This window comes from Pan paniscus, chromosome 20, assembly GCF_029289425.2.
Source record: "Pan paniscus chromosome 20, NHGRI_mPanPan1-v2.0_pri, whole genome shotgun sequence".
In the NCBI taxonomy this organism is placed as follows: domain Eukaryota; kingdom Metazoa; phylum Chordata; class Mammalia; order Primates; family Hominidae; genus Pan; species Pan paniscus.
This window is the reverse complement of record NC_073269.2, coordinates 51539485-51567272: the sequence shown is the minus strand read 5'-3', so window position 1 is coordinate 51567272 and position 27788 is coordinate 51539485. Positions and strand designations below refer to the sequence as shown.

At 53.1% G+C, this 27788-nt stretch overlaps 1 protein-coding gene across 2 annotated transcripts; it reads left to right on the top strand.

Annotated features, from left to right (window-relative positions):
• The first annotated feature begins 71 nt into the window (after nucleotides 1-71).
• PPP1R13L (protein phosphatase 1 regulatory subunit 13 like) lies at nucleotides 72-26508 on the top strand. 2 transcript variants are annotated; one of them, XM_034945614.3, is made up of 13 exons: nucleotides 72-260; nucleotides 7752-7827; nucleotides 7944-8086; nucleotides 9017-9530; nucleotides 9639-9737; nucleotides 9816-9907; nucleotides 10189-10639; nucleotides 13754-14214; nucleotides 19912-20043; nucleotides 20135-20268; nucleotides 20364-20530; nucleotides 23393-23592; nucleotides 25918-26508. In XM_034945614.3, the coding sequence occupies exons 1-13, from the start codon at nucleotides 72-74 to the stop codon at nucleotides 25954-25956; spliced, it is 2697 nt and encodes an 898-aa protein (XP_034801505.3). In that variant the 3' UTR covers nucleotides 25957-26508. The 2 variants fall into 2 exon arrangements, with proteins under 2 accessions (XP_034801505.3, XP_054958932.2); XM_055102957.2 differs by lacking the exon at nucleotides 72-260 and adding an exon at nucleotides 1143-1553.
• Nucleotides 26509-27788: the final 1280 nt, after the last annotated feature.

Here is a 27788-nt window from a genome sequence, read left to right as displayed (position 1 = left end):
TGCAGGAAAAACTGGGGAAAATTTCAACGTGTGCAGAGCAGAAAACCGAGGAAGAAGTCTTTTTCCGAAAAATGTATTCCCGAAAGCCGCTGATTCGCTGTATTGCTGGAGTCAGAGGCCCGTCGGGTACCGATGGGTCGCCCCCATCGTCTGTCCAATATGGTTTGTTGCAACGCCTCCTTAAAGGGGCAGCCACACTGCTCTTCCTAAGCCTTAAAGAGACAGGACGGTCGATTGGTCTGAAATTCTTGAAGAGACAGGTAAGAATCCTAGTTAGTAGGGCTGTGCTTTCTGTGTTAAATGTCTTCTGGGGAGGCCCAGATGCCTCAGAAGTTCAGAACTTGACTGGGAGAAGCGGGAAAATGGAGAAATAGGGGCAATCCGTCCGGAGGGCGTGAAGTTCCAGCCAGGGGCGGGGCTTCTGGACTCCGGGGGAGCGGGAAACATAGGGGGAGGAGCTTGTGGTTCTCGAGGGCGGAGCCTCGGACCCAGGAGCCCCACACGCGTGGAGTGGTGCTGGGCACGGTGTAGCGTTTGTGGATCAAATAGGACTTGTAGATGCCCTCGGGGGTTTAGTCTCATGCGTGGGAAACCTCGATGACTTTCAGGAAGGGACCTGATCGGCGACTCCTCCCTGCCCCAGGGAGCGTGTAAACAGCGGCACGTGGACGCAGATTTGGGGGACGCACCCACTTCCCTTCCCACTGGGGCCGCCCCGCGTTGGGCGGCGGTTGGAGCCGCGGGACGGTGGCTAGACAGGGTGACCCGACTGCATTCCTGGCCAGTGTGTCAGCGCCACTTCCCGCCCCCTCTGCCAAGATTTAGGATCCTACTCCAGAATTGGGGCACCCCTTCTCCCCAGGTGGGAGAGGCTTTCCAGAGCGGAGGGAGGGTCAAGGGGAAGGGGAAATGTTTCCCCTATCCAGGATCTCCAGACGGTTTCCTTCGCGTGGGCGAGAGAGACACCGGGGTGCAGCCCCTGCGGGCTCCAGGACTACAATTCCCACAGGACCCGAGGCAAAGAGTCGCCCGAGGTCGGTCGCGGAGGCTGCTGGGGGTTGTAGTCCAAACTAAGATTTTGAACTCTTGCTGGGACATCCTTTGAAGATCCAACCCGCACTTTTTATCGTCGGGGAGATTCGGGCTCAGAGACCCTGGGGGATACTGATCAGGAAAGGGGATACTGCGCCTGAAGGGGTGGGGCAAGGGCTCAGGAGTCAGTCTCCAGCCACAGCGAGGCAGGCGTCTCGGCTCTTCTGTATCTCCCTGGCCTGGTCGCTCTCGGCTTCTGGGCCTCGCCCTTCCTGTCTGTGAAATGGACTCTGGGTGAATCCAAATGGGATCGTCTCGGGCTACGTCCTGTCCCTCCGGGACTACAAGTCCCAAGGTGCTCGAGGCGACCTTGGCTCCCCCTCCCCTCCGGGACCCGCCTCCCTCCAGCCCAAGTCACGTCGTCTAACCTGTTCCTAGCTCCTGCCCCGCCCCGTTCTCCGCTCCCCAAGCCGGAGCCCGAGCCGGAGGAAGCCCCCAGGTGCCAGGATCTGCCCGGATCCGTGAGTTTCACCCTCCTGGGGACCAGAGGCCCTGAAAAAGCCGAACACCCGCGTCCCTGGGAGGATTGGGAGGGGACTCGGACGCCAGGTCCCAGGGCGGAATTTGGGGCGCGCCGACACCTGGATCCTTAGAAGGAAACTCCGTTGCCTGTTTTACTGGAGGGAGGGAAAGCGGGTTCGGATGCCTGAATTCTTGGAATGGAGGGATTCGACCCCTTCATCCCGGGGAGACGTTGGAGCTGGAATTCCTGAGTCCCTCGAACTGGGGGGCTCTAGGAAGCCGAGTCTTTGGGTAGTATAGGGGTTCGAATCCCCGAGTCTTGGTCAGAAATGAGAGGCTCAGACTGGTGGGGCTCAGGGTGGAATGGGTGACCACCCTGCCAGCCTCAAGCTGCTGTCTCGACCGATCTTCTAGGTCTCTGAGCAGAATTAAGGGTGGGGCAGGGATAGTGGAGCCTGGGTTCCTGAAGTGGAGCAGGACAGGTACCCGGGGTCCCACCAGAGGCTGTGTCCCGGCTCTCCCCCGACTTTTCGGCTCGGGGATGGGGGCGGGGTAGGAGAGAAAACACCGAGGCAGATCTCCAACCTCCTCTGTGCCGCTGAGCGAACCCAACATGTCATTAACCTGGGCGTCAGACCTGCCTAACCAGAGAAGGGACATCCGCCCTAGGGCACCCCCTGGCGGAGGTGGGCTCCCCTATTGCCTTATGGGGTGGGAAACAGCTGGGTTTGCAGAGGTAGTTCTAGAACCCAGGGCAGAATTCCGGAAAGCGGCTATTGGATTCTGGGAGGTTTGCATAGCCGGGCATTTAACCATTACACGGAGAGGAAGGGGTAAACTGAGGCTTGGAGCTCACACAGGCAGTAGAGTTTGTGGGGTCAGGATTCTGCCTCCTCTTTCTTCTGCGCTCTCTGGGGGACGGGATTCCATCCGCCCCCGCCAGATTTTCTGACTAACCTTCTGCCTCAGGGCTCCTTGCCCTGACCCTGAGGTGAGAAATGTCACCTCCACGCCCATCTGTCTGACCTGGGGTATTGTGGGAGATAAGGGAGGGACAGAGGCTAATTCTGGAGGTGTCTGTCTGTCCTTGAGGCGGGGGGAGGGCAGGACCAGGCACCTCCCTCTGTCTATCTCCCCGTTCTCTCCACCCCCATGCGTCCTAAGAAGGGGGATTAAAAACAGAATGGGGGAGGCGGGCATCTGATGAGAGAGGAGTGTTTCCCAATGTCTGGGCTTGAAGGGCATTTGATGATAACCTGAAATGAAATTAAAAATAATAACCGTGGCTGCCAAAACAGGGCTCTGGGTGTACCAAGCTCAGAGCTGGTAGGTAGGTAGGTAGGAAAGCTCGCATTGTCTAGAGGAATCTTGGGTGACTGAGAGGTCTCCCTTTGAATAAGGTTTGCTGACCCCAGGGAAGGACTCCTCATTACGAGTGGAGAAACGGAGGCTGGAGAGTGGATATTGCCCACACCCTGGGCTTTTGCCAGCTTCTGTCTGGAATCTTCCAGGGCTCTCCCAGCCCTCCCGTCCCTAAGTGACTGAGGGTGATCACTGGCCAGACTCAGGAATGTACAGGGGAAATTTAGGACTCTGAGAGGCAAGGGCTCAGGAAGTTGAGACCCTGGGTGTCAAAACTCAGGGCTTGTATGATCTCAGAAAGAGTTGAAAGGGCCCTTTTAGGGGAAAAAAAAAATTACATTGAGTCTGGACCCCTCACTCTGTTGCCAGACCCTGTGTTATTATAATGAACAGCCAAGGACATCTGGTAATTATGAATCCTGTATGTGTGAACTTTATTTCACGCACCGCATTGTTCTAATCACGGCTTATAAATTATGTCACTCCATCCTCATACCCTTTTGAGGCGAAGGTATTAATTCTTCCCATGGTCCACATGAGGAAACAGGCACAGAGAAGCTAAATAACAAGCCCAAGTAGAGGCTTAGAGCAAGAAAGGCCCTAGCCCATTCCATAGACGTCCACAAAGGGGGAAACCGAGTCCCAGAGACTGTGGAGCCTCTCCAGATTCAGTGTGACCCGACAGGGCTGTAGGAGTCCAGCCTGGGTGTTCCCAGCTCAGTCTGGCTCTCTGACCCGGTTCCTACTGAAGATGACTCCTCCAGGAAGTCCACAGGATCCTTAGCCCTAAAGAACCTGGCTGGGGTGCAGAGGAGGCCAGGGAAGGAGAGCCAGGGGTGGAGCGGAGAGAGGAGCCCAGGGGAGAGTACCTGCGGCTGGACCAGAGCCCGCGGGAGAGCTCGGAGCTAGAGCTGGAGGGGAGCACATGGGAGAGGACTCGGAGGCAGAGGTCAGGGGCAGAGGCCTGGGAACAGACACACGGCCCGCGCCACCCCCGCGCCCCGCCCTTGTACCCCGCCCGGCCCAGCTCCCTTGCCGCGGGATGTACAGCACCTGCCCGGGCCCGCTGCGCATTCCCCGGGCCTGAGCTCAGGCGCAGTCCGCCCTCCTGGCGGGGGTCCGGGCGTGACCGCCCCCTGGTGGCTCCGACGTCCCCACCGCCTGTCCCCGCGACAGCCCCACACCCAGGGTTGGCATTTCCTGAGAGCCAGAGAATGTCAGCATGGAATCTGAGAATCTTGGAAATTTGGGGATCATGGCGCCGTGGCTCACGCCTGTAGTCCCAATACTTTGGGAGATCGAGCTGGGGAGGATCCCATGAGGCTAGGAGTTCGAGATCAGCCTAACCACAGGCGCGAGAGAGACTAAATCTCTACCAAAAGAAAAAAAAAAGAGTCACTTACAGCTGGCATTGGAGGCTGCACAGACTTGCTCATTTATCTATTTTAACAGTTAACAAAGTATTGTTTGTGTATCTCTGAAATTCTAAATGCCCGAGTTTTTATTCCTGTAGTCTCTTCTTCCTGAGGCCTCAATTCTCAGAGCTCTGAATTCTTCCTGCACCTTCTGACCAGGTGGATTCTTACAGTAGTCCTATGAGGTGAACTTTTATCCCCATATTATGGATTAGGAGACTGAGGTACTGTGGTCAGGTTTGGACGGTGGTGCTGCCAGATTTGATGATTTTATTTTATTTTTTTTTAAGAAATGGGGTCTCATTGTGTTGGCCATGTTGGTCTTGAACTCCTGGCCTCAAGTGATCCTCCCCCCTCGGCCTCCCAAAGTGCAAGGATTACAGGCAGAAGCTACCATGCCCGGCCCTCAGATTTGAATTTTTGAAGTCTGACTTCTTACTCATGCTTTTACCAGCCGCACTATACCATCCATCTAGACTTCCAGAGCAGTGCAACCCTGGGTTAGGTAGAATGTGGTACAGAAAGACTCAGAATTCTGGGTTAGACAAATTGGAGAATTCTAGAATGTTCCAAAGATAGAATCTTGGACTCAGAACTTTCCAACAATAGGCTCTTTAGCTGAGGGGTTTAGGCTCTGTAGAACTTTAGTTACAGTCCTAAGGTCCTTACAGTTTGAAAGTCTGGGGCTCATAGAGATTAAAGGGGCCTTTCAGAATAGCTGGTTTGGCCAGGTGTGGTGGCTCATGCCTGTAATCTCAGCACTTTGGGAGGCTGAGGCGGGAGGATTGCTTGAGCCCAGGAGTTCAAAACCAGCCTGAGCAACAAAGTGAGACCCCTGTCTCTACAAATTTTTTTTTTTTTTTTTTTTTGGGACGGAGTCTCGCTCTGTCTCCGAGGCCGGAGTGCAGTGGCGCGATCTCGGCTCTCTGAAAGCTCCGCCTCCCTGGTTCACGCCATTCTCCTGCCTCAGCCTCCTGCCTCAGCCTCCGGAGTAGCTGGGACTACAGGCGCCCGCCACCACGCCCAGCTAATTTTTTTGTATTTTTTAGTAGAGACAGGGTTTCACCGTGTTAGCCAGGATGGTCTCGATCTCCTGACCTCGTGTTCCGCCCGCCTTAGCCTCCCAAAGTGTACAAAATGTTTTTAAAAAATTAGCTGGGCGTGGTGGCGCAAGGCTATACCTATAGTCTCAGCTACTCAGGAGGCTGAGGTGGGAGGACCACTTGAGCTGGGAGGTCAAGAGGCTGTAGTGAGTCACAATTGTAGCCTGGGTTACAGAGCGAGACCCTATCTCAAAAAAAAAAAAAAAAAAGGTGATTTGCCTTCTTCTTTGATGTTGGGGAGACTGAGGCCCAGGGAGTGGAGAGGACTCAACGCCCAAGGTCACACACTCCCTGTTCATCCAAATGAGCCGCCAGCCTGAACAGGTTCTGTTCCTTCGACTTCCCAGACAGAGGCGGGTATCAGCATGCCCCAGCCTGCCCTGCTGCCTATACTGCCAGAGCTAAGTGGTCGATACAGCAGGGAGGTGGCAGAGCTGGTGGGTGTGGTGGCTGGCATGGGGATAGGGATGGTGCTGGCCTGACCGGTTCCTAGTGGCCTAGCTCCCTCCCACTGGGCCAGTGACCACAGCTGCCCCTCCACCCCTGGCCACCTCCCTGTTCCTCTTGCTAACAATGGGTCAGTGACAGCCAGACCTCCACTGAATGGGGACCCTAGGGAAAGGAAGCTGAGCAGTCGCTTCCCTCTAGGACCCCTCTAATCTGGTAGAGATGACCCAGAATAAGTTAGATGCGGGTGTGAAACCGATTACTACCGACTTCTTGCAGGGTGACCTTGAACATATGTTTCTGAGCCATGCTTTCTTGCCTGCTAGGGTGGTTTTGACCATCGAATGAAGCTTTCGGTGCACGGCATTTCTCACCACTCTAGAAGGGAGTGGCCCCTCAATTAATTTTTTTTTTTTAAATAGAGCCTTGCTCTGTCACCCAAGCTGCAGTGCAGTGACACAATCTATGCTCACTGCAACCTGTGCCTCCCAGGTTCAAGTGAGCCTTGTGCCTCAGCCTCCTGAGTAGCTGGGATTACAGGCACATGCCACCATGCCCAGCTAACTTTTGTATTTTTTTGTAGAGACGGGGTTTCACCATATTGGCCAGGCTGGTCTCCTGGCTTCAAGCGATCCATCCACCTCGGCCTCCCAAAGTGCTCGGGTTACAGGAGTGAACCACCGCGCCTGGCTGGTTATTGTTGTTGTTGTTTTAAACATACTTATTTATTTATTTGTTTGTTTTAAGACGGAGTCTCGCACTGTCGCCCAGGCTGGAGTGCAGTGGCGCCATCTCCGCTCAGTTCAAGCTCCACCTCCCGGGTTCACGCCGTTCTCCTGCCTCCGCGCCCGGAGGATATTGTTTTTACTACATTTACTACATTATACCCCAAGCAGTAGGCATGGGTTCTAGTACACAGCAGACAGCAGAATTATTATTAAAAAACAAAAACAAGGCCGGGCGCGGTGGCTCACGCCTGTAATCCCAGCACTTTGGGAGGCCGAGGCGGATGGATCACGAGGTCAGGAGATCGAGACCATCCTGGCTGACACGGTGAAACCCCGTCTCTACTAAAAATACAAAAATTTAGCCAGGCATGGTGGCAGGCGCCTGTAGTCCCAGCTACTCGGGAGGCTGAGACAGGAGAATGGCGTGAACCCTGGAGGCGGAGCTTGCAGTGAGCCGAGATCGCGCCACTGCACTCCAGCCTGGGCGAAAATGCGAGACACCATCTCAAAAACAAACAAACAAACAAAAACAGGATCTAGCACAGTGCGTCCTGGTCCCTAGTAAACATTCAGTAATTCATAGTTATTCCATCCTATGTTTACCGGCACATTGTAGGTGATCAATAGATAATTGTTCAAGGAGTGATTCAGGTCTTAGGACTGAGATAAAGAGATGGACACGGCCGGGCGCGGAGACTCACTCCTGTAATCCCAGAACTACAAAAATTAGCCGGGCATAATGGCGCGCGCTTGTAGTCCCAGCTAGGCAGATTTGCTTGAACCCGGGAGGCGGAGGTTGCAGTGAGCCAAGATTGCGTCATTGCACTCCCGCCTGGGCGACAGAGCGAGACTCTGTCTCACACACACACACACACACACACACACACACACACACACACACACACAAAAGAAAGAGAAAGTGAATTCCGAAGGTTTTAGACTGGGTTTGGACTTCTCCGTGGCGCATGGACTTGGCTTTGGAGGAGTTGGCATTTCCCAGCTGGGGAGGTGAAAGGGTAAAGGGCTTCCAGGGGAAGGAACTGAGTTGAGGCGTTGTCCCGCTCCTGACGGCGTCTGACTCCCTGAGGGCGGGGTCTACAGGGGCGGGGTCTTAGCCAGCTCCCTCCCTCCCCACCATGCAGGCGCCCGCTCCGGCCGGCACCATGGACAGCGAGGCATTCCAGAGCGCGCGGGACTTTCTGGACATGAACTTCCAGTGTAAGCTGGAGTAGGGGGCGGGGCTGGCGAGGCGGGGCCCTCGGCAGCGGGCAAGGGGTGCTGAGGCCGGCCCCTGCCAGGAGGCCGGGTCCTTACCTCCACTCCCACCTCCCCAGCGCTGGCCATGAAACACATGGATCTGAAGCAGATGGAGCTGGACACGGCGGCGGCCAAGGTGGATGAACTGACCAAGCAGCTGGAGTCACTGTGGTCAGACTCTCCCGCGCCTCCTGGCCCGCAGGCCGGACCCCCTTCTAGGGTAAGCCTGGTTCCCACCTTGATCTCCAAAGCCAGCCTCTCGCCACAGTCCAGACCAGAGGCCTGGATTTCAGGCAAAATTGCCCCATATAGTTATGCAGGTTGTGGGCTCTTCAAGGGAACTTGAAAAAAGGGGACCAGGCCAGGCGCAATGGCTCAGACCTGGAATCCCAGCACTTTGGAAGGCGAGGTGAGAGAATTGCTTGAGCCTAAGAGTTTGAGACCAGCCTCTACAAATGATTTTTTAAAAATCTGGCTGGGCGCGGTGGTTCACGCCTGTAATCTCAACACTTTCAGAGGCAGGCGGATCACTTGAGGTCAGGAGTTTAAGACCAGCCTGGCTAACATGGTGAAACCCTGTCTCTACTAAAAATACAAAAGTTGCCAGGTGTGGTGGTGCATACCTGTAATCCCAGCTACTTGGGAGGCTGAAGTGGGAGGATCACACTAAGCCAGGGAGGTTGAGGCTGCAATGAGCCGAGATAGAAAAGAAAGAAAGAAAGAAAGAGAGAGAAAGCAAGCAAGCAGGGAGGGAGGGAGGGAGGGAAGGAGAGAGAGAAAGGAAGGAAGGAGAGAGAGAGGAAAGAAAGAAAAGAAAGAAAGAAAGAAAAGAAAGAGAGAGAGAGAAAGAAAGAAAGAAAGAGAAAAGAGGGGACCAGTGGAAGTGGACATCTAACGGGACCCTCAGAAGGAAAGAGGTGTTTACCTAAGCGGCATAAAGGTGACATAGAGTAATGGGCTAGCCACAGTGCTGATTCAGGGCTGTCTCCCCACCACTCCTCACCTGGGCTCTCTGTGCCTGAATTTCCATGGCCGGTCGGCCTCCTCTGGGTTGACCTCCAGTGATCTCTCTTGACACCCCCGCCCACACACCAACCCTTCCACTTATGTCTCCTTTGATCCATCCCTCAATACCCTGGCCTCCCTACAGCCGCCCCGGTACAGCTCCAGCTCGATCCCTGAGCCCTTCGGCAGCCGAGGGTCCCCCCGGAAGGCGGCCGCCGACGGCGCAGACACCCCGTTCGGACGATCAGAGAGTGCCCCAACACTGCACCCCTACAGCCCGCTGTCCCCCAAGGGCCGGCCGTCGTCGCCGCGCACCCCGCTCTACCTGCAGCCGGACGCCTACGGCAGCCTGGACCGCGCGACCTCGCCCCGGCCCCGCGCCTTCGATGGCGCAGGCAGCTCCCTCGGCCGTGCGCCCTCCCCGCGTCCCGGGCCAGGCCCGCTGCGCCAGCAGGGTCCCCCCACGCCTTTCGACTTCCTGGGCCGCGCAGGCTCCCCCCGCGGCAGCCCCCTGGCGGAGGGGCCCCAGGCCTTCTTCCCCGAGCGCGGGCCGTCACCGCGCCCCCCTGCCACAGCCTACGACGCGCCAGCGTCCGCCTTCGGGAGCTCCCTGCTAGGGTCCGGCGGCAGCGCATTCGCCCCGCCTCTGCGCGCGCAAGGTGAACCCAGGGGCCCCTCGCGGGGCCTTTGACTCGCGGGGTCAAAGCGGGCGGGATCCGGGGCTCGCCACCCCTCCCGTCTCATCCTCCCTGGAAACTTCTCCCCAGACGACCTGACGCTGCGCCGGCGGCCCCCGAAAGCCTGGAACGAGTCTGACCTGGACGTGGCGTACGAGAAGAAGCCTTCGCAGACAGCGAGCTATGAACGTGAGTGGTGGAGGCCCGGGGAGTGGAGGACCCGGAGGAGAGGCAGCCCCACAGACCCTAATGATTCCCGCCCCGCAGGCCTGGACGTCTTCGCGAGGCCTGCCTCGCCGAGCCTGCAGCTGTTGCCTTGGAGGGAGAGCAGCCTGGATGGACTGGGGGGCACCGGCAAGGTGAGGAGGCGACGCCTGGGGAGGAGAGGCTGGGGAAGGTCGAGGAGTGGGGTCGGGGAGCGGGGTCAAGGCCAGTCTCCCCCTCGGGGCTGCGATCTGGGTCTCGGCGCCCTTTCCCACGCTCTCCCTTCACTGTGCTGGGTTTCTGCTCCTTCCTCACCCTTTCTTCTCCCTCACTCCCAGGGCTTCCCTCACCTCCTCTCCCTTCTCGTCTTTTGTCTTTACCTCCCCTCCACCTTCCCTCTCTCACCCGATCCCCTTCTCCCTTCCCTCTTCCCCAGGACAACCTCACCAGCGCCACCCTGCCGCGCAATTACAAGGTCTCTCCTCTGGCCAGCGACCGGCGTTCAGACGCGGGCAGCTACCGGCGCTCGCTGGGCTCCGCGGGGCCGTCGGGCACTTTGCCTCGCAGCTGGCAGCCCGTCAGCCGCATCCCCATGCCCCCCTCCAGCCCCCAGCCCCGCGGGGCCCCGCGCCAGCGTCCCATCCCCCTCAGCATGATCTTCAAGCTGCAGAACGCCTTCTGGGAGCACGGGGCCAGCCGCGCCATGCTCCCTGGGTCCCCCCTCTTCACCCCAGCACCCCCGCCTAAGCTGCAGCCCCAACCACAACCACAGCCCCAGCCACAATCACAACCACAGCCCCAGCTGCCCCCACAGCCCCAGCCCCAACCCCAAACCCCTACCCCAGCCCCCCAGCATCCCCAACAGACATGGCCCCCTGTGAACGAAGGTGAGTCAGCAATGAGGGCCCTAGAGGACTGGGTGAAGGGAGGACAAATGGCAGGGGGACCAGACCAGCCCTGGGAGGTGGGGAGATCACAGCCAAATGCCTCTTTACAAGCACTGTCCCTGCTGAGAGCTAGGCCAGGTGAGTTTGGGAATTTGGGTAGGAGCCAGGGATAGCTCAAAGGTTAAGTGTGGACCCTGAAGCCAGACTGCCTGGTTCCACACTGTGTGACCTTGGGCAAGTCACTTAACCTCACTGGGCCTCAATTTTCTTGAGTGTAAAAGGGAAATAATGGGCCGGGCACAGTGGCTCATGCCTGTAATCCCAGCACTTTGGGAGGCCGAGGCGGGCGGATCACAAAGTCAGAAGTTCGAGACCAGCCTGGCCAATATGAAACCCCATCTCTACTAAAAATACAAAAATTAGCCAGGCGTGGTGGCGGGCACCTGTAGTCCCAGCTACTTGGGAGGCTGAGGCAGGAGAATCACTTGGACCCGGGAGGCGGAGGTTGCAGTGAGCCAAGATTGCGCCACTGCAGTCCATCCTGGGCGACAGGGGGAGACTCTGCCTCAAAAAAAAAAAAAAAAAAAAAAAGGCAAATAATGATAGAATCGATCTTATTGACATATGTTATTAAATTCATATAAAGCCTTTAAAACAGCACCTGATGGGCCAGGTGCAGTTGCTCACACCTGTAATCCCAGCACTTTGGGAGGCCGAGGTGGGCAGATCACTTGAGGTCAGGAGTTCAAGACCAGCCTGGACAACATGATGAAATCCCATCTCTATCAAAAATTAAAAAATAAAAATAAAAATAAAAAATTAGCTGGGCATGGTGGCTCACCACTGTAGTCCTAGCTACTCAGCTTGAGCCAAGGAGGCGGAGGTGGCAGTGAGCCAAGATCATGCCACTGCACTCCAGCACAGGTGACAGGGTGAGACTCTGTCTCAAAAATAAATAAATAAATAGGATCTGATACATAGTAAGCTATCAATAGCTACCATATTAGCCAGGCACCGTGGCTCACCCTTGTAATCCTAGCAGTTTGGTGGGCTAATGCAGACAGGATTGCTTGAGCTCTGGAGTTCAAGACCAGCCTGGGCAACATAGTGAAACTAAAATAGCCTTTACTAAAAATAAAAGTACAAAAAATCTGCCGGGCATGGTAGTGGGTGCCTGTAGTCCCAGCTACTCAGGATGCTGAGGTGGGAGGATCATTTAAGCCTGGGAGATCCAGGCTGCAGTGAGCTGTGATAGCGCCACTGCACTCCAGCCTGGGTGACAGAGTGAGACCCAGTCTCAAATAAATAGCTACCATATTAGTTATAATAATTTATTAATATTTTGAGGTGTGAGATCAGTGAGTTAAGCAGATGGGCTGGAGTCTCTCTTCACTGCTAACTTGCTGTGTGACTGAAGATAAATTACTTGTCTGAAACTCTGTTTCCCGTCTGTGAAGAGAGATTAATAATATCTACCCTATAGAACTGTGACAGGGATTCAATGAAATAATGCGTATGTGTGTGTGTTTTGGGGTTTATTTATTTATTTATTTTTGAGACAGAGTTTCACTCTTTTTTTTTGAGACAGAGTCTCGCTCTTTCTCCCAGGTTGGAGTGCAGTGGTGCTTGCTCACTGCAAGCTCCGCCTCCCGGGTTCACGCCATTCTCCTGCCTCAGCCTCCTGAGTGGCTGGGACTACAGGCGCCCACCACCACCCCCAGCTAATTTTTGTATTTTTAGTAGAGACGGGGTTTCATCATGTTAGCCAGGATGGTCTCGATCTCCTGACCTCATGATCTGCCCACCTCGGCCTCCCAAAGTGCTGGGATTACAGGCGTGAGCCACCGTGCCCAGCCGAGATGGAGTTTCACTCTTCTTGCCCAGGCTGGAATGCAGTGGTGAGGTTTCAGCTCACTGCATCCTATACCTCCCAGGTTCAAGCGATTCTCCTACCTCAGCTTCCCAAGTAGCTGGGGTTACAGGCATGCACCACCACACCCAACTAATTTTTTGTATTTTTAGTAGAGACGAGGTTTTGCCATGTTGGCCAGGCTGGTCTCGAACCCCTGACCTCAGGTGATCCACCCACCTCAGCCTCCCAGAGTGCTGGGATTACAGGCATGAGCCACCATGCCCAGCCGTGTGTATGTGTGTATTATTTATATGTATATGCATACTATATAAAAATATATACACACTATATATATAAAGTGTGTGTGTGTTTGTGTGTGTGTGTGTATATATATATATATATATATATATATATATTTTGAGATGAAATCTCACTCTTTTGCCCAGGCTGGAGTGCAGTGGTGCAGTGGTGCAATCTCGGCTCACTGCAACCTCCGCCTCCTGGGTTCAAGCGATTCCTGTGCCTCAGCCTCCTGAGTAGCTGGGATTACAGGCATGTGCCACCACGCCCAGCTAATTTTTTTTTTTTTTTGTATTTTTAGTAGAGACAAGGTTTTACCATGTTGGCCAGGCAGGTCTCAAACTCCTGATCTCAAGAGATCTGCCTGCCTCGGCCTCCCAAAGTTCTGGGATTACAGGTGTGAGCCACTCGACTCAGCCAATAATGCATATTTTTATTTCCACCTGCTTTACTGTCAGAGTGAGTAAGACAGAGAAGAAATCATTAAACACCAGGATTCTACTTCCTGCTGGAGTTTTCTGCCTGAGATGTTAGGAGAGGAAATTCTCAGGATCTCAGAAAATCACATCTATCACGGTTGGTAGAAGTAGATTCTAGAGTCAGTCAGAACTGAGTTCAAGTCCCAACTGCATGGCTTTGGGCAACTGACTTGTCCTCTCTGAAGCCCAGATTCCCTTTCGGTAATGTGGAGATGGCAATGTATCTACCTCACAAAGCAGTGGTGAGATTACAATAAGGTAGGCATGTAAAGCGCCAGGCACATACTAACTGCTCAATAAATGGGAGGCATCATAATTGTATATTATTCACAGCCCAAGGAAAGTGTAGCCCAGAGAGGGCAAGGAACTTCCCTGAGGTCACACAGAAAATCATGTGCTGGTTGTATGCCCTGGAAGTTGTGGAGAGGGAGTGTTGGGTATCTCCTGGGGACCTGTCCTCTGATGGGTTCTTGTTCCGGCTAGGACCCCCCAAACCCCCCACCGAGCTGGAGCCTGAGCCAGAGATAGAGGGGCTGCTGACACCAGTGCTGGAGGCTGGCGATGTGGATGAAGGCCCTGTAGCAAGGCCTCTCAGCCCCACGAGGCTGCAGCCAGCACTGCCACCGGAGGCACAGTCGGTGCCCGAGCTGGAGGAGGTGGCACGGGTGTTGGCGGAAATTCCCCGGCCCCTCAAACGCAGGGGCTCCATGGAGCAGGCCCCTGCTGTGGCCCTGCCCCCTACCCACAAGAAACAGTACCAGCAGATCATCAGCCGCCTCTTCCATCGTCATGGGGGGCCAGGGCCCGGGGGGCCGGAGCCAGAGCTGTCCCCCATCACTGAGGGATCTGAGGCCAGGGCAGGGCCCCCTGCTCCTGCCCCACCAGCTCCCATTCCACCCCCGGCCCTGTCCCAGAGCAGCCCACCAGAGCAGCCGCAGAGCATGGTAAGTAATACAGGAGGAAACCGGGGTATGTTTGCTACATGAATCCAGGAGCTGTAGCAAAGAGCCCCCCAAATATAGTGGCTTAGATGAGATCGAAGTTTTCTCCTCTTTTGAGTAGAAGTCCAAGAGTTTGCAGCCCAGGACTGTAGGCACCTCACTGGAGTCAGGACCCAGGCTCTATCTACCTGGGGCTCTGCCATCCATCGGGGAGTAAGCCTGCCTTCATGGTCCTAGATGGCTGTCACCAAGTCTGCCCTCCAGCCAGGAAGAGAGAAAGAAGAAGAGAAAGTGCCCTTTCCTGTTTCAGGCAGAACCTGGGAGTTCCACACATCACTCTGCCTGCTCCCACTGGCCAGGAGCCTCATTGCAATGGGATGCTGGGAAATGTAGTCTTTAGGATAGCTGTGTGTGAATATATGGAGGGCCATCTGGGAGTCTTGGCCACATAGAGATGTTCTCTGCTCCTTCTCTCCAATAACCTGTGCCTGTGCCCTGCCCCGGGCATTCCTTCAGCAATCTTGAGTCATACACCTGGACATGACTGAGTCTTGGCACAACAGTGGGTTCATTCTGGGACTGAGAAGTCTTGCCTGAATCAAAGCAGTCACCCTCTCTTCTCTCCCTCTCTGTCTCTGTGTCTCTTGTGTCTGCTCTGCTCTCTCCTCTATTTTTTTTTTTTTCCAGGCAGAGTCTTGCTCCATCACTCAGGCTGGAGTGCAGTGGCTTGACCTCGGCTCACTGCAACCTCCGCCTCCCAGGTTCAAGCCATCCTCCCGCTTTAGCTTCCCAAGTAGCTGGGATTATAAATGTGTGCCACCACTCCTGGCTAATTTTTGTATTTTTAGTAGAGATGAGGTTTCACCATGTTGGCCAGGCTGGTCTCAAACTCCTGACTTCAAATGATCCACCTGCCTCAGCCTCCCAAAGTGCTGCGATTAGAGGCATGAGCCACTGTTCCTGGCTTTGCTCTCTCCTCTTATAAAATAGTGAGTCTCGGCCGGGCGCGGTGGCTCACGCCTGTAATCCCAGCACTTTGGGAGGCCGAGGTGGGTGGATCATGAGGTCAGAGGTTCAAGTCCAGCCTGACCAACATGGTGAAACCCCCTCTCTACTAAAAAAATACAAAAATTAGCCCGGAGCGGTGGCGCGTGCCTGTAATTCTGTAGCAGGACGAGCCACAGACAAAACTCCTCAGACACCGGATTAAAGAAGGAAGAGGTTTTTATTCGGCCGGGAGCATCAGCGTCTTAAGAGCCGAGCTCCCCGAAAAAGAAATTCCTAGCACTTTTAAGGGCTTACAACGCTAAGGGGTCCACGTGAAAGGGCCATGATAGATCAAGTAAGCGTGAGGAACGTGACTGGGGGCTACAGACATCAGCTAACAGAACAAAACGTTTTACAGTGCTTTCTCATACAATGTCTGGAATTTACAGATAACACCAGCAGTTTTGGTCAGGGGTTAATATTATTATTATTTTAACCACCAGGACCAGGTGGTGGCGCCAAGGTCATCTAGCTATTTATCGTACTTCTGTTTTTTTCCAACGTTTTGCTTTCTCCCTTTTTTTCCTGTCTTATAAACTAGGGAAAAGGGGAGGTGGGGGAGAAGCTGGGAAGGACAACAGGAGAAGTGGTGGTCTCATTCCAATCCCAGCTACTCAGGAGGCTGAGGCAAGAGAATCGCTTAAACCCGGAAGGCGGAGGTTGCAGTGAGCCAAGACTGCACCACTGCACTCCAGCCTGGGCGACAGAGCAAGACTCCATCTCTAAATAAATAAATAAATAGGCCGGGCGTGGTGGTTCACGCCTGTAATCCCAGCATTTTGGGAGGCCGAGGCGGGCGGATCACGAAGTCAGGAGATAAGACCATCCTGGCTAACATGGTGAAACCCCGTCTCTACTAAAAATACAAAAATTAGCTGGGGGTGGTGGCGGGCGCCTATAGTCCCAGCTGCTCTGGAGGCTGAGGCAGGAGAATGGCGTGAACCCGGGAGGCGGAGCTTGCGGTGAGCTGAGATCGCGCCACTGCACTCCAGCCTGGGTGACAGAGCAAGATTCCGTCTCAAAAAATAAAAATAAATAAATAAATAAATAAATAAAAAGTGAGTCTCGGCTGGGTGCGGGACTCCACCTCCTGGGTTAAAGTGATTCTCCTGCGTCAGTCTCCCAAGTAGCTGGGATTACAGGCATATGCCACCACGCTTGGCTAATTTTTGTATTTTTGGTAGAGATGGGGTTTCACTGTGTTGGCTAGGCTGGTCTTGAACTCCTGACCTCAAGTGATCTGCCCACCCTGGCCTCCCAAAGTGCTGGGATTACAGGTGTGAGCCACCACACCCGGCCAACATTAAATACATTAATATAGTGCTTAGCATAATACCTGGCACATAACTGTTAACTGCTCTTACTGTTGTCACCATTGGACCAGGGGATGGTCTCCTGCTGATCTTGGTCCCTGCATCTTGACTGGGAAGAGGGTTGTAGCCACATGGAACAGTCCTGAACACTCCGTGTGCGTAGACAGCGGGAAGAGATCACTTCTCAGAGAAGTAGGGGTCAGGTGGACCCCCCCAAATGCCTATTCCTAGGCCCTCCTGAAAGTAAAGGCAAGGAACCTTGAGGCTCAGGATTTTGAAATCAAGAGGGGATGAATAACAGCATGTTGAAATGGCTGAGCATCCCATTGTAGAATCACAGAGTCCTGGCCACAGAGAAACTTAAAAAATCATAGAATGTAAGAATCAAACGCAAGTGTCACCGTCTTAGAATAGTAACATTTTAGAGCCCTAGAGCATTTAAAGGTTTGAACAGGATCTTAGAATTATAAAGTTAGGCCGGGCACGGTGGCTCATGCCTGTAATCCCAGCACCTTGGGAGGCCGAGGCGGGTGGATCACTTGAGGTCAGGAGTTCAAGACTAGCCTGGCCAACATGGTGAAACACCATCTCTGCTAAAAATACAAAAATTAGCTGGGCCTGGTGGCGCATGCCTGTAATCCCAGCTACTCGGGAGGCTCAGGCAGGAGAATTGCTTGAACCTAGGAGACAGAGGCTGCAGTGAGCCGAGATTGCGCCACTGCACTCCAGCCTGAGCAACAGAGAGAAACTCTGTCTCAAAATAAAATAAAATAAAAGGAATCTCTTCTCTTAAAAAAAAAGAATTATAAAGTTAGTATCATGGACTGATTATCACTGATTCTTGAAGTCACCAAATCTGACAATTAAAGATGCTCATATTTTGAATTATAAAATCACAAATTCATGCACTGATATGTTGTAATGGAGGGTTATTATTATCGAGACAGAGTCTCATCTGTTGCCCAGGCTGGAGTGCAGTGGCAAGATCATGGCTCACTGCAGCCTCCACCTACGGGGCTCAATTGATCCTCATGCCTCAGCCTCCCCTATGGCTGGGACTACAGGCATGCACCACCACTCCCAGATAATATTTAACATTTTTTGTAGAGACAGTTCTCATTATGTTGTCCAGGCTGGTCTCAAACCAGGCATGAGCCACTGTGCCCAGCTGAGATTTATACTTTAAATTTACACGTTCCACTATAGAGAAATACACCAACACCATAGAGAGCTTGGGGAAAATAAATAAAAATAGAAGAAAGAGGACAAAATCACACCACTCACAGAGAACCATCATTAACATTTTGAATATTTCCTTCTAGTCTTTTTTTTTTTTTCTTTTTTGAGATGGAGTCTCACTCTGTCACCCAGGCTGGAGTGCGATGGTGCCATCTCAGCTCACTATAACTGTGCCTCCTGGGTTCAAGTGTTCTCATGCCACGGCCTCCTGAGTAGCTGGGATTACAGGCGTGCGCCACCATGGCCAGCTAATTTTTGTATTTTTAGTAGAGACAGGGTTTCACCATGTTGGCCAGGCTGGTCTTGAACTCCTGCCTGACCTCAGGTGATCCACTCTCCTCAGCCTCCCAAAGTGCTGAGATTACACACATGAGCCACCGCACCCAGCCATTTCCTTCTAGTCTTTTAAAATGAAATTCTAGGTCAGGCACGATGGCTTACACCTGTAATCCCAGCACTTTGGGAGGCCGAGGTGGGCGGATCACGAGGTCAGGAGAACAAGACCGTCCTGGCTAACACGGTGAAACCCCATCTTTACTAAAAATGCAAAATAGCCAGGCGTGGTGGTGGGCACCTGTAGTCCCAGCTACTTGGCAGGCTGAGGCAGGAGAATGGCCTGAACCCGGGAGGCGGAGCTTGCGGTGAGCTGAGATCGCGCCACTGCACTCCAGCCTGGGCGACAGAGCGAGACTCTGTCTCAGAAAAACCAACAAAAAAAAGAAATTCTAACAGAAAAATATTAAAGTTCTCCATCATAGATTCTTGGGATTCCAAAGTCCTGGCCCCTCAGCAATTTGAAATAGCACAGCCTAGCATTTCTGCAATCACAACATATTGGAAACTTGAAATAACTGAGCATCTGGGAATTTTGGATTCAGTGGCTGTTGGGATCTCTGAATTCCAGAATCTTAAAATCACTGAAACTCTGGAAACAGCAAAGACCAGAATCACAAATGCTATGCACTCACACACTTGGAATAAATAAATGCATTTTTTTTTCTTTTGAGACTGGGTCTCACTCTGTTGCCCAGGCTAGAGTGCAGTGGCATGATCATGGCTCACTGAAGCCTCCTTCTCTTCCATTCAAGTAACCCTCCTGCCTCAGCCTCCCAAGTAGCTGGGACGACGGGTGTGCACCACCATGTCAGGCTAATTTTTTATTTTTTGTAGAGACTGGGTCTCACTATATTGCCCAAGCTGTTCTCGAACTCCTGGGCTCAAGTGATCCTCCCACCTCAGCCTCCCAAAGTGCTAGGATTACAGACATGAGCCACCTCGCCCAGCCCAGAATAAATGAATCTTACAGGAGGAAAATTAAAAATAAGAAAGCCCATGAGGCTGGGCACAGTGGCTCACACCTGTAATCCTAGCACTTTGGGAGGCTGAGGTGGGTGGATCACCTGAGGTCAGGAGTTCGAGACCAGCCTGGACAACATGACAAAACCCTGTCTCTACTAAAAATATGAAAATTAGCCAGGCATAGTGGCGCATGCCTGTAATCCCAGCTACTCAGGAGGCTGAGGCAGGAGAATTGCTTGAACCTGGGGGATGGAGGTTGCAGTGAGCTGAGATCACACCACTGCACTGCACTCCAGCCTGGGTGACAGAGCGAGACTCCGTCTCAAAAAAAAAAAAAAAAAAAAAAAAAAAGAGAAAAAGAAAAGGAAAACACAAGGAATAATAAAATGCTCAAATTCCAAACATCCGGAATGAACACACCTGGTAACATTTTGTCATGTGTGTCTCATTGCATTCATTATTAACAAAAGAAATGTGAGACTGTGTGTGAATTGCATAACTGGCTTCCACAATCATTGTTTTGAACTGATAGAATTACTTTGCCACCAATCCCATGGCCCCCCAGCTTTCTCTCAAGTTTCAGGGCCCAAGATTCTCAAATCACAGGATTCCCTGTCTATGGCAGGGAACTGGAGGCTCTAGGAGGAGATCGAAGGCACCCCCTCACCCCATCCCGAGGGAATCCCAGTTCTACCCCTGTCTAGATGGGTGCCACAAGTCCCTGGACCTCTGTTTCCTACTCTAGATCATGGATATACTAACAATCCCTCCAAGTCGCTGACCTCTGCGCCCTGTCCCCCAGGAGATGCGCTCTGTGCTGCGGAAGGCGGGCTCCCCGCGCAAGGCCCGCCGCGCGCGCCTCAACCCTCTGGTGCTCCTTCTGGACGCGGCGCTGACCGGGGAGCTGGAGGTGGTGCAGCAGGCGGTGAAGGAGGTGAGCGCTGCTGAGCGGGAGGTGGGCGCGGCGGGGGCATCGCAGATGCCAGCCGCGGGACTGAGTCTTCCCCCTCCCCCGGTGCACTCAGATGAACGACCCGAGCCAGCCCAACGAGGAGGGCATCACTGCCTTGCACAACGCCATCTGCGGCGCCAACTACTCCATCGTGGATTTCCTCATCACCGCGGGTGCCAATGTCAACTCCCCCGACAGCCACGGCTGGTGAGCCCCGACCCGCGCGGTGGGCTGGGTCCCCCGTGGGCGGACGCGCAGCCTCTCACGCATCGTTCCCCGCAACCCCCCACCCCCACGCCTAGGACACCCTTGCACTGCGCGGCGTCGTGCAACGACACAGTCATCTGCATGGCGCTGGTGCAGCACGGCGCTGCAATCTTCGCCACCACGCTCAGCGACGGCGCCACCGCCTTCGAGAAGTGCGACCCTTACCGCGAGGGTTATGCTGACTGCGCCACCTACCTGGCAGGTGCGAGGCAGGGCTGCTGGCGCCTGGGTACCTGGCGGGTGCGCAGGAGCGGGGAGGGGAGCAACTACCCCCTACTAGGGAGAGAAGGGTATGGGGGCTGTACCAACCACTTGGCAGGATTGCCGAGGAGGAGGATGAGGGATGGACCGCTTGCGGGGGTGGGGGGACTATGCCCTCCTAAGGGAAAAGGGGACATGGAGGCTGTGCTATGCGAGCTGGACACCTTTGGGGAGGAGAGTGGCTGTGAAGATTGGTCTGCTCACCTTTCACATCTTCAAGGGTGAGGAGCTGAACGTTTCAACCCTGCCATCTACCTGGCATAGGGCTCTGGGCAGGTGGGCTCTGCCACTTGTGGGAGAGGCATTGCCACACCCCTGGCAGGTGAGCAGGCTACAGCTGCCAGAAAGGGGCTTGTAGGAAGACACAAGGCTGTACCCTATCTCTCCAGGGGGCAGGCTACATCACCTGGTTCCCCGACGGGCAGGGCGAAGTAGGCTGTGCCACGGGGATTGTGCACAGGGTCATTTCACACCTGGAGGAGCCAGTTGTATCTTGGTGTGGGCAAGGAACTTCACGGAGAGTTGGAGTGAGGCAGGTCCTAGGACTTATGGGTGAGACAGAGGGTTATATATTTGAAAGGTGAGCCTGGTCAGGCTACAGGACATTGTAGAGACCCCCTGTCTCTACAAATATTTATTTATTATTATTTTTAAGACAGAGTCTCACTGTCACCCAGGCTGGAGTGCAGTGGCTCAATCTCGGCTCACTGCAACCTCCACTTCCTGGATTCAAGCAATTCTCTGCCTCAGCCTCTTGAGTAGCTGGAACTACAGGTGCTCACCACCATGCCCGACTCATTTTTTTGTATTTTTAGTACAGATGGGGTTTTGCGGTGTTGCCCAGGCTGGTCCCGAACTCTTGAGCTCAGGCAATCTGCCCACCTTGGCCTCCCAAAGTGCTAAGATTCAGGTGTGAGCCACCACACCTGACCTCTACGAAATATTTATTTATTTTTATTTATTTATTTTTTGAGACAGAGTCTTGCTCTGTCACCCAGGCTGGAGTGCAATGGCACCATAGCCCACTACAACCTCTGCCTCCTCGGTGAAAGCAATTCTCCTGCCTCAGGCTCCCAAGTAACTGGGATTACAGGCAAGGGCCCCACGTCCCGCTAACTCTTTTTTTTTTTTTTTTTGTATTTTTAGTAGAGACGGGGTTTTGCCATGTTGGCCAGGCTGGTCTCGAACCCCTGACCTCAGTGGATCCACCTGCCTTGGCCTCCCAAAGTGCTGTGATTATAGGTGTGAGCCACTGTGCCCGGCCTACAAAATATTTAATAATAACATAAAGAATTAGGAGGAGGCTGAGGCAGGAGGATTGCTTGAATCTGGAAGTTCGAGGCTGCAGTAAGCTTGATCTCACCACTGCACTCCCGCAGCCTGGGTGGCAGAGTGAGACCTTGTCTGAAAAAAAAAAAAAGAAAAGAAAAGAAAAAGAAAGCCAGGCGCGGTGGCTCATGCCTGTAATCCTAGCACTTTGGGAGGCTCGAGGCGGGCGGATTGCATGAGCTCAGGATTTCCAAACCAGCCTGGGCAACATGGTGAAACCCCGTCTCTATTAAAAATATAAAAAAATTTAGCCGGGTGTAGCGGCGTGGGCCTGTAGTCCCAGCTACTTTGGAGGCTGAGGCAGGAGAATTGCTGGAACCCGGGAGGCGGAGGTTGCAGTGAGCCGAAATCGCGCCACTGCACTCCAGCCTGGGCGACAGAGCAAGACTCCGTCTCCAAAAAGAAAAGAAAAGAAAAGAAAAGAAAAGAAAAGAAAAGAAAAGAAAAGAAAAGAAAGAGGCAGATGAGCCAACTTAAAGGACCCTATCATTCAAGGAAGGTGCGAATCTTTCTTAGAGACTGTACCACTTAAGCTAAGCGCCAGGGTAGGGCAAAAGACTGGACCTCTAGGGTTGACACGGGGATTCAGCAATGTACAAGAAGGAAATGAGGGCCGGGCCAGGTGGCTCACGCCTGTAATCCCAGCACTTTGGGAGGCCGAGGCGGGTGGATCACTTGAGGTCAGGAGTTTGATACCAGCCTGACCAACATGGTGAAACCCCGTCTCTACTAAAGACACAAAAATTGGCCAGGCATGGTGGCGCACACCTGTAATCCCAGCTACTTGGAAGGCTGAGGCAGGAGAATGGCTCGAACTCGGGAGGCGGAGGTTGCAGTGAGACCGCACCATTGCACTCCTGCCTGGGCGACAAGAGCGAAATTCCATCTCAAAAAAAAAAAAAAAAAAAAAGGCCGGGCGTGGTGGCTCACGCCTGTAATCCCAGCACTTTGGGAGGCCAAGGTGGGCGGATCACGAGGTCAGGAGATCGAGACCATCCTGGCTAACACGGTGAAACCCTGACTCTACTAAAAATACCAAAAATTAGCCAGGCGTGGTGGCGGGCGCCTGTAGTCCCAGCTACTCGGGAGGCTGAGGCAGGAGAATAGTGTGAACCCGGGAGGCGGAAGTTGCAGTGAGCCGAGATCGTGCCACTGCACTCCAGCCTGGGCGACAGAGCGAGACTCTGTCTCAAAAAAAAAAAAGAAAAGAAAAGAAATGGGAGCCTCTGACCCTGCCTCGGGAGTGGGTGGCCCACTGGCATGCCTCCCCCAGTTTCCTCGAACGCTCAAAGACTGCCAGTCCCGGCATCTGACTCCAGCTCCGGTTCCCATCCACAGCCATGGGCACACACAACATTTCAGGTGGTTGCTGGGACAGGCGCCAAATTCCAGGGTCTGTCCTGGACCCCACGTGGCCCCTGTTCCTGGACCCCCTGGGCCAGGCTCTCACCTTCCCCTCCGTGGCATGTTTCAGACGTCGAGCAGAGTATGGGGCTGATGAACAGCGGGGCAGTGTACGCTCTCTGGGACTACAGCGCCGAGTTCGGGGACGAGCTGTCCTTCCGCGAGGGCGAGTCGGTCACCGTGCTGCGGAGGGACGGGCCGGAGGAGACCGACTGGTGGTGGGCCGCGCTGCACGGCCAGGAGGGCTACGTGCCGCGGAACTACTTCGGGGTGAGCCCAGGGGAGAAGTCATGGGGACCTCCCGACAGTTGGGGGTTGGGGAAGAGGGGGATCCCACAGGAAAAAGAAGAGGCAACAGGAACAAACCGTTATATTGGGAGAGGGAGGTCAGAAAAGCTCATTATTGCTCATGGGGAGGAGACGAAAAGTCCGTTATATTTAATAGTAATGTCGGGGGTAAGGGTCCCTTATAGTTAGGGGAGTAGGTGAGGAAAAGCCCTTTATTTTATTTTTAAATTTCTATTTTTTTTATTTTTATTTTATTTATTTATTTCTGAAACGGAGTCTCGCTCTGTCGCCCAGGCTGGAGTGCAATGGCGCCATCTGTGCTCACTGCAATCTCGGGCCCCCCCCCCCCCCCCGCCCCGACCCGGGCTCAACCAGTTCTCCTGCCTGGGATTACAGGGGCCCACCACCACCACGCCCGGCTACTTTTTGTATTTTTAGTAGAGACGGGGTTTCACCATGTTGGCCAGGCTGGTTTTGATCTACTGACCTCAAATGATCCACCTGCCTTGGTCTCCCAAAGTGCTGGGATTACAGGCATGAGCCACCGCACCCGGCCAATTTGTATTTATTTATTTGAGATGGAGTCTTGCTTTGTCACCCAGACTGGAGTGCAGTGATAAGATGTGGACTCACTGCAACCTCTGCCTCCCGGGCTCAAGTGATCCTCCCTCCTTGGCCTCCAGAGTAGCTGGGATGACAGGCGCATGCCACCACGCACGGCTAATTTTTTTTTTTTTTTTTTTTTTTTTTTTTTGTATTTTTTGTAGACAGGGTTTCATCACGTTGGCCAGGCTGGTCTTGAACTCCTGACCTCAGGTGACCTGCCCGCCTCAGCCTCCCAAAGTCCTGGGATTACAGGCATGTGCCACCGCACCTGGCTGGAAGCGCCCTTTATAAAGCTGTCAGGATGTAGGGTGCTCGCCAGTACTGCCTTACTAGTTATTTGATTGGTTTCTGCTCAATCCAATGTTTTTATTATCATCCCTGGTTGTATTGGTGGAGAGGTTAAAGAATAATCCATTTTAGCCAAGGGAAGCGACGAAGAAGAATCTCATTTTAATGATGGTGGGTGGGTTACAGAATTGTAGATTAAGGCTGGGAGAGGGCAAAAGACTGGACCTCTAGGGCTGACACAGGGATTCAGCAATGTACAAGAAGGAAGTGGAGGGACCGGCCAGGTGGCTCACACCTGTAATCCCAGCACTTTGGGAGGCCAAGGCGGGCGGATCTCCTGAGGTCAGGAGTTCGAGACCAGCCTGGCCAACATGGTGAACCTCCATCTCTACTAAAAATACAAAAAAAAAAAGTTAGCCGGGTGTGGTGGCGGGTGCCTGTAATCCCAGCTTATCAGGAGGCTGACACAGGAGAATCGCTTAAGCCTGGGAGATTGATCCTGCAGTGAGCCCTGATGGTGCCACTGCACTCCAGCCTGGGTGACAATAAAAATATATGTTATATATAAATATATAATATATAAATATATAATATATATTTATATATATAATATAACAGATGGAGAGGAAGCTTTCATTACACTGCATTGGGCAGAATGAGGAAAAATCCATTAATAAAATTACAGTGTAACTGAGGAAAATTCTCTATTAGGGTTAGGGGAGAAGGCAAGGAAGATTCCGTTACATTCCTGAGAGGGGAGATTTTTTTATTTTGGTTTTTTTTTTTCTGTGTGTGTGTGTGTGTGTGTGTGTTTTGTTTTTTGAGACACAGCTTCAGCTGTGTCGCCCAGGCTGGAGTGCAGTGGCGCGATCTTGGCTCACTGCAGCCTCCACCTCCCGGATTCAAGTGATTCTCCTGCCTCAGCCTCCCAAGTAGCTGGGATTACAGGCATGCACCACCACGCCCAGCTAATTTTTTGTGTTTTTAGTAGAGACAGGGTCTCGTCATGTTGCCCAGGCTTGTCTTGAACTCCTGAGCTCATGTCATCCACCCACCTCGGCCTCCCAAACTGCTGGGATTATAGGTGTAACCCACTGCTCCCGGCCCTGAGAGAGGAGATTTTTTAAATATGGAGGTGGGACCCAAAAAGACAACCAAGGTGTTAGAGAGAGGTGGGCTTCTCCTTATGGCAGTTAGGAGACACTGGAAATATTCCATTTCATCAGTGGAGGCTCTGATTGGAAGGTTCCATCTGGTTCTTGGAGGTGACACAGAACTTGGATTCTGGAGCAGTCTGGGAGGTGCTGAGAGGTCCCCTTAGGAAGGGGTGGGAGGATAGAGACAGGCAGCGGATTTGCATGTGGGATGAGGAGGTGGGAGCTCCTGATGTCTGAAGATCTTGTCTCTCCCCAGCTGTTCCCCAGGGTGAAGCCTCAAAGGAGTAAAGTCTAGCAGGATAGAAGGAGGTTTCTGAGGCTGACAGAAACAAGCATTCCTGCCTTCCCTCCAGACCTCTCCCTCTGTTTTTTGCTGCCTTTATCTGCACCCCTCACCCTGCTGGTGGTGGTCCTTGCCACCGGTTCTCTGTTCTCCCGGAAGTCCAGGGAAGAAGGAGGGCCCCAGCCTTAAATTTAGTAATCTGCCTTAGCCTTGGGAGGTCTGGGAAGGGCTGGAAATCACTGGGGACAGGAAACCACTTCCTTTTGCCAAATCAGATCCCGTCCAAAGTGCCTCCCATGCCTACCACCATCATCACATCCCCCAGCAAGCCAGCCACCTGCCCAGCCGGGCCTGGGATGGGCCACCACACCACTGGATATTCCTGGGAGTCACTGCTGACACCACCTCTCCCAGCAGTCTTGGGGTCTGGGTGGGAAACATTGGTCTCTACCAGGATCCCTGCCCCACCTCTCCCCAATTAAGTGCCTTCACACAGCACTGGTTTAATGTTTATAAACAAAATAGGGAAACTTTCCTTATAAATAAAAGTAGTTTGCACAGAAATTGACTTTCTTCTCTTTTGATTCTGTTTTGACTCAATACATGCTCATCATTGTGGTTATGATTTTTGGCAAAGCAGTCTGAAAGTAGCCCTTTCTTCTTCTTCTTCTTCTTTTTTTTTTTTTTTTTTTTTTTTTTTGATCTCACTCTAGTGCCCAGGCTGGGGTACGATAGCGCAATCTCAGCTCACTGCAACCTCTGCCTCCTGAGTTCAAGCGATTCCCCTGCCTCAGCCTCCTGAGTAGCTGGGATTACAGGCATCTGCCACCCCACCTGGCTAATTTTTGTATTTTCAGTAGAGACGGGGTTTCACCATGTTGGCCAGGCTGGTCTTGAACTCTTGACCTCAGGTGATCCACACACCTCGGCCTTCCAAAGTGCTGCGATTACAGGCCATTAGCCACCATGGCCAGCCTGAAAGTAGCCCTTTCTAAGGGATTCTTTTCACAGAAGTCCAATCCTTTATTTTATATTTCGGATTCTTCTTTTGTGTCCTTTAGTTTCAAGTATATGCCTGATAATTCTATCACCTGAAGTTTGGAGGCAGCTAATCCTATAGTTTGTTGTGTCTGCTGGTTCTCACTCATGGTGGGCTGTTTCCTTGGGTGTTGAAATTGTAGGTTGAGAGGCCAGGCGCGATGGCTCACGCCTGTAATTTCAGCACTTTGGGAGGTCAAGGCAGGTGGATCACTGGAGGCCAGGAGTTTAAGACCAGCCTGGCCAACATGGTGAAACCTCATCTCTACTAAAAAGCACAAAAATTAGCCTGGTGTGGTGGTAGGTGCCTGTAGTTCCAGCTACTTGGGAGGCTGAGGCAGGACAATCTGTTAAACCCGGGAGGCGGAAGTTGTGGTGAGCCAAGATTGCACCATTGTACTCCAGCCTGGGCTACAAGAGCAAAATTCCCTCTCAAACAAACAAACAAAAATCTCTGCCAGCTTGGACAACATAGGGAGACCCTGTGTCGATCAAAAATAAAAAAATTAAGCCAGGTGTGTGGCTTACGCTTGTAATCCCAGCAATTTGGGAGGCTGAGGAAGATGGATCACCTGAGGTCAGGAGTTTGAGACCAGTCTGACCAATATGGTGAAACCCGGTGTCTACTAAAAATACAAAAATTAGCCCGCTGTGGTGGTGTGCACCTGTAGTCCCAGCTACTTGGGAGGCTGAGAAAGGAGAATCGCTTGAACCCGGGAGATGGAGGTTGCAGTAAACCGAGATCACGCTACTGCACTCCAGCCTGGGTGACAGAGCAAGACTCTGTCTGAAAAAAAAAAAAAATT

What these genes read in the sequence shown, in the direction of transcription:
- PPP1R13L (XM_034945614.3), top strand. Translation starts at nt 72, where the DNA reads ATGTATTCCCGAAAGCCGCTGATTCGCTGTATTGCTGGAGTCAGAGGC. An exon ending in TCTGGACATGAACTTCCAGT is followed by an intron (nt 7,828 to 7,943) that starts GTAAGCTGGAGT and finishes CCACCTCCCCAG; the next exon opens with CGCTGGCCATGAAACACATG. An exon ending in CAGAGCAGCCGCAGAGCATG is followed by an intron (nt 14,215 to 19,911) that starts GTAAGTAATACA and finishes CCTGTCCCCCAG; the next exon opens with GAGATGCGCTCTGTGCTGCG.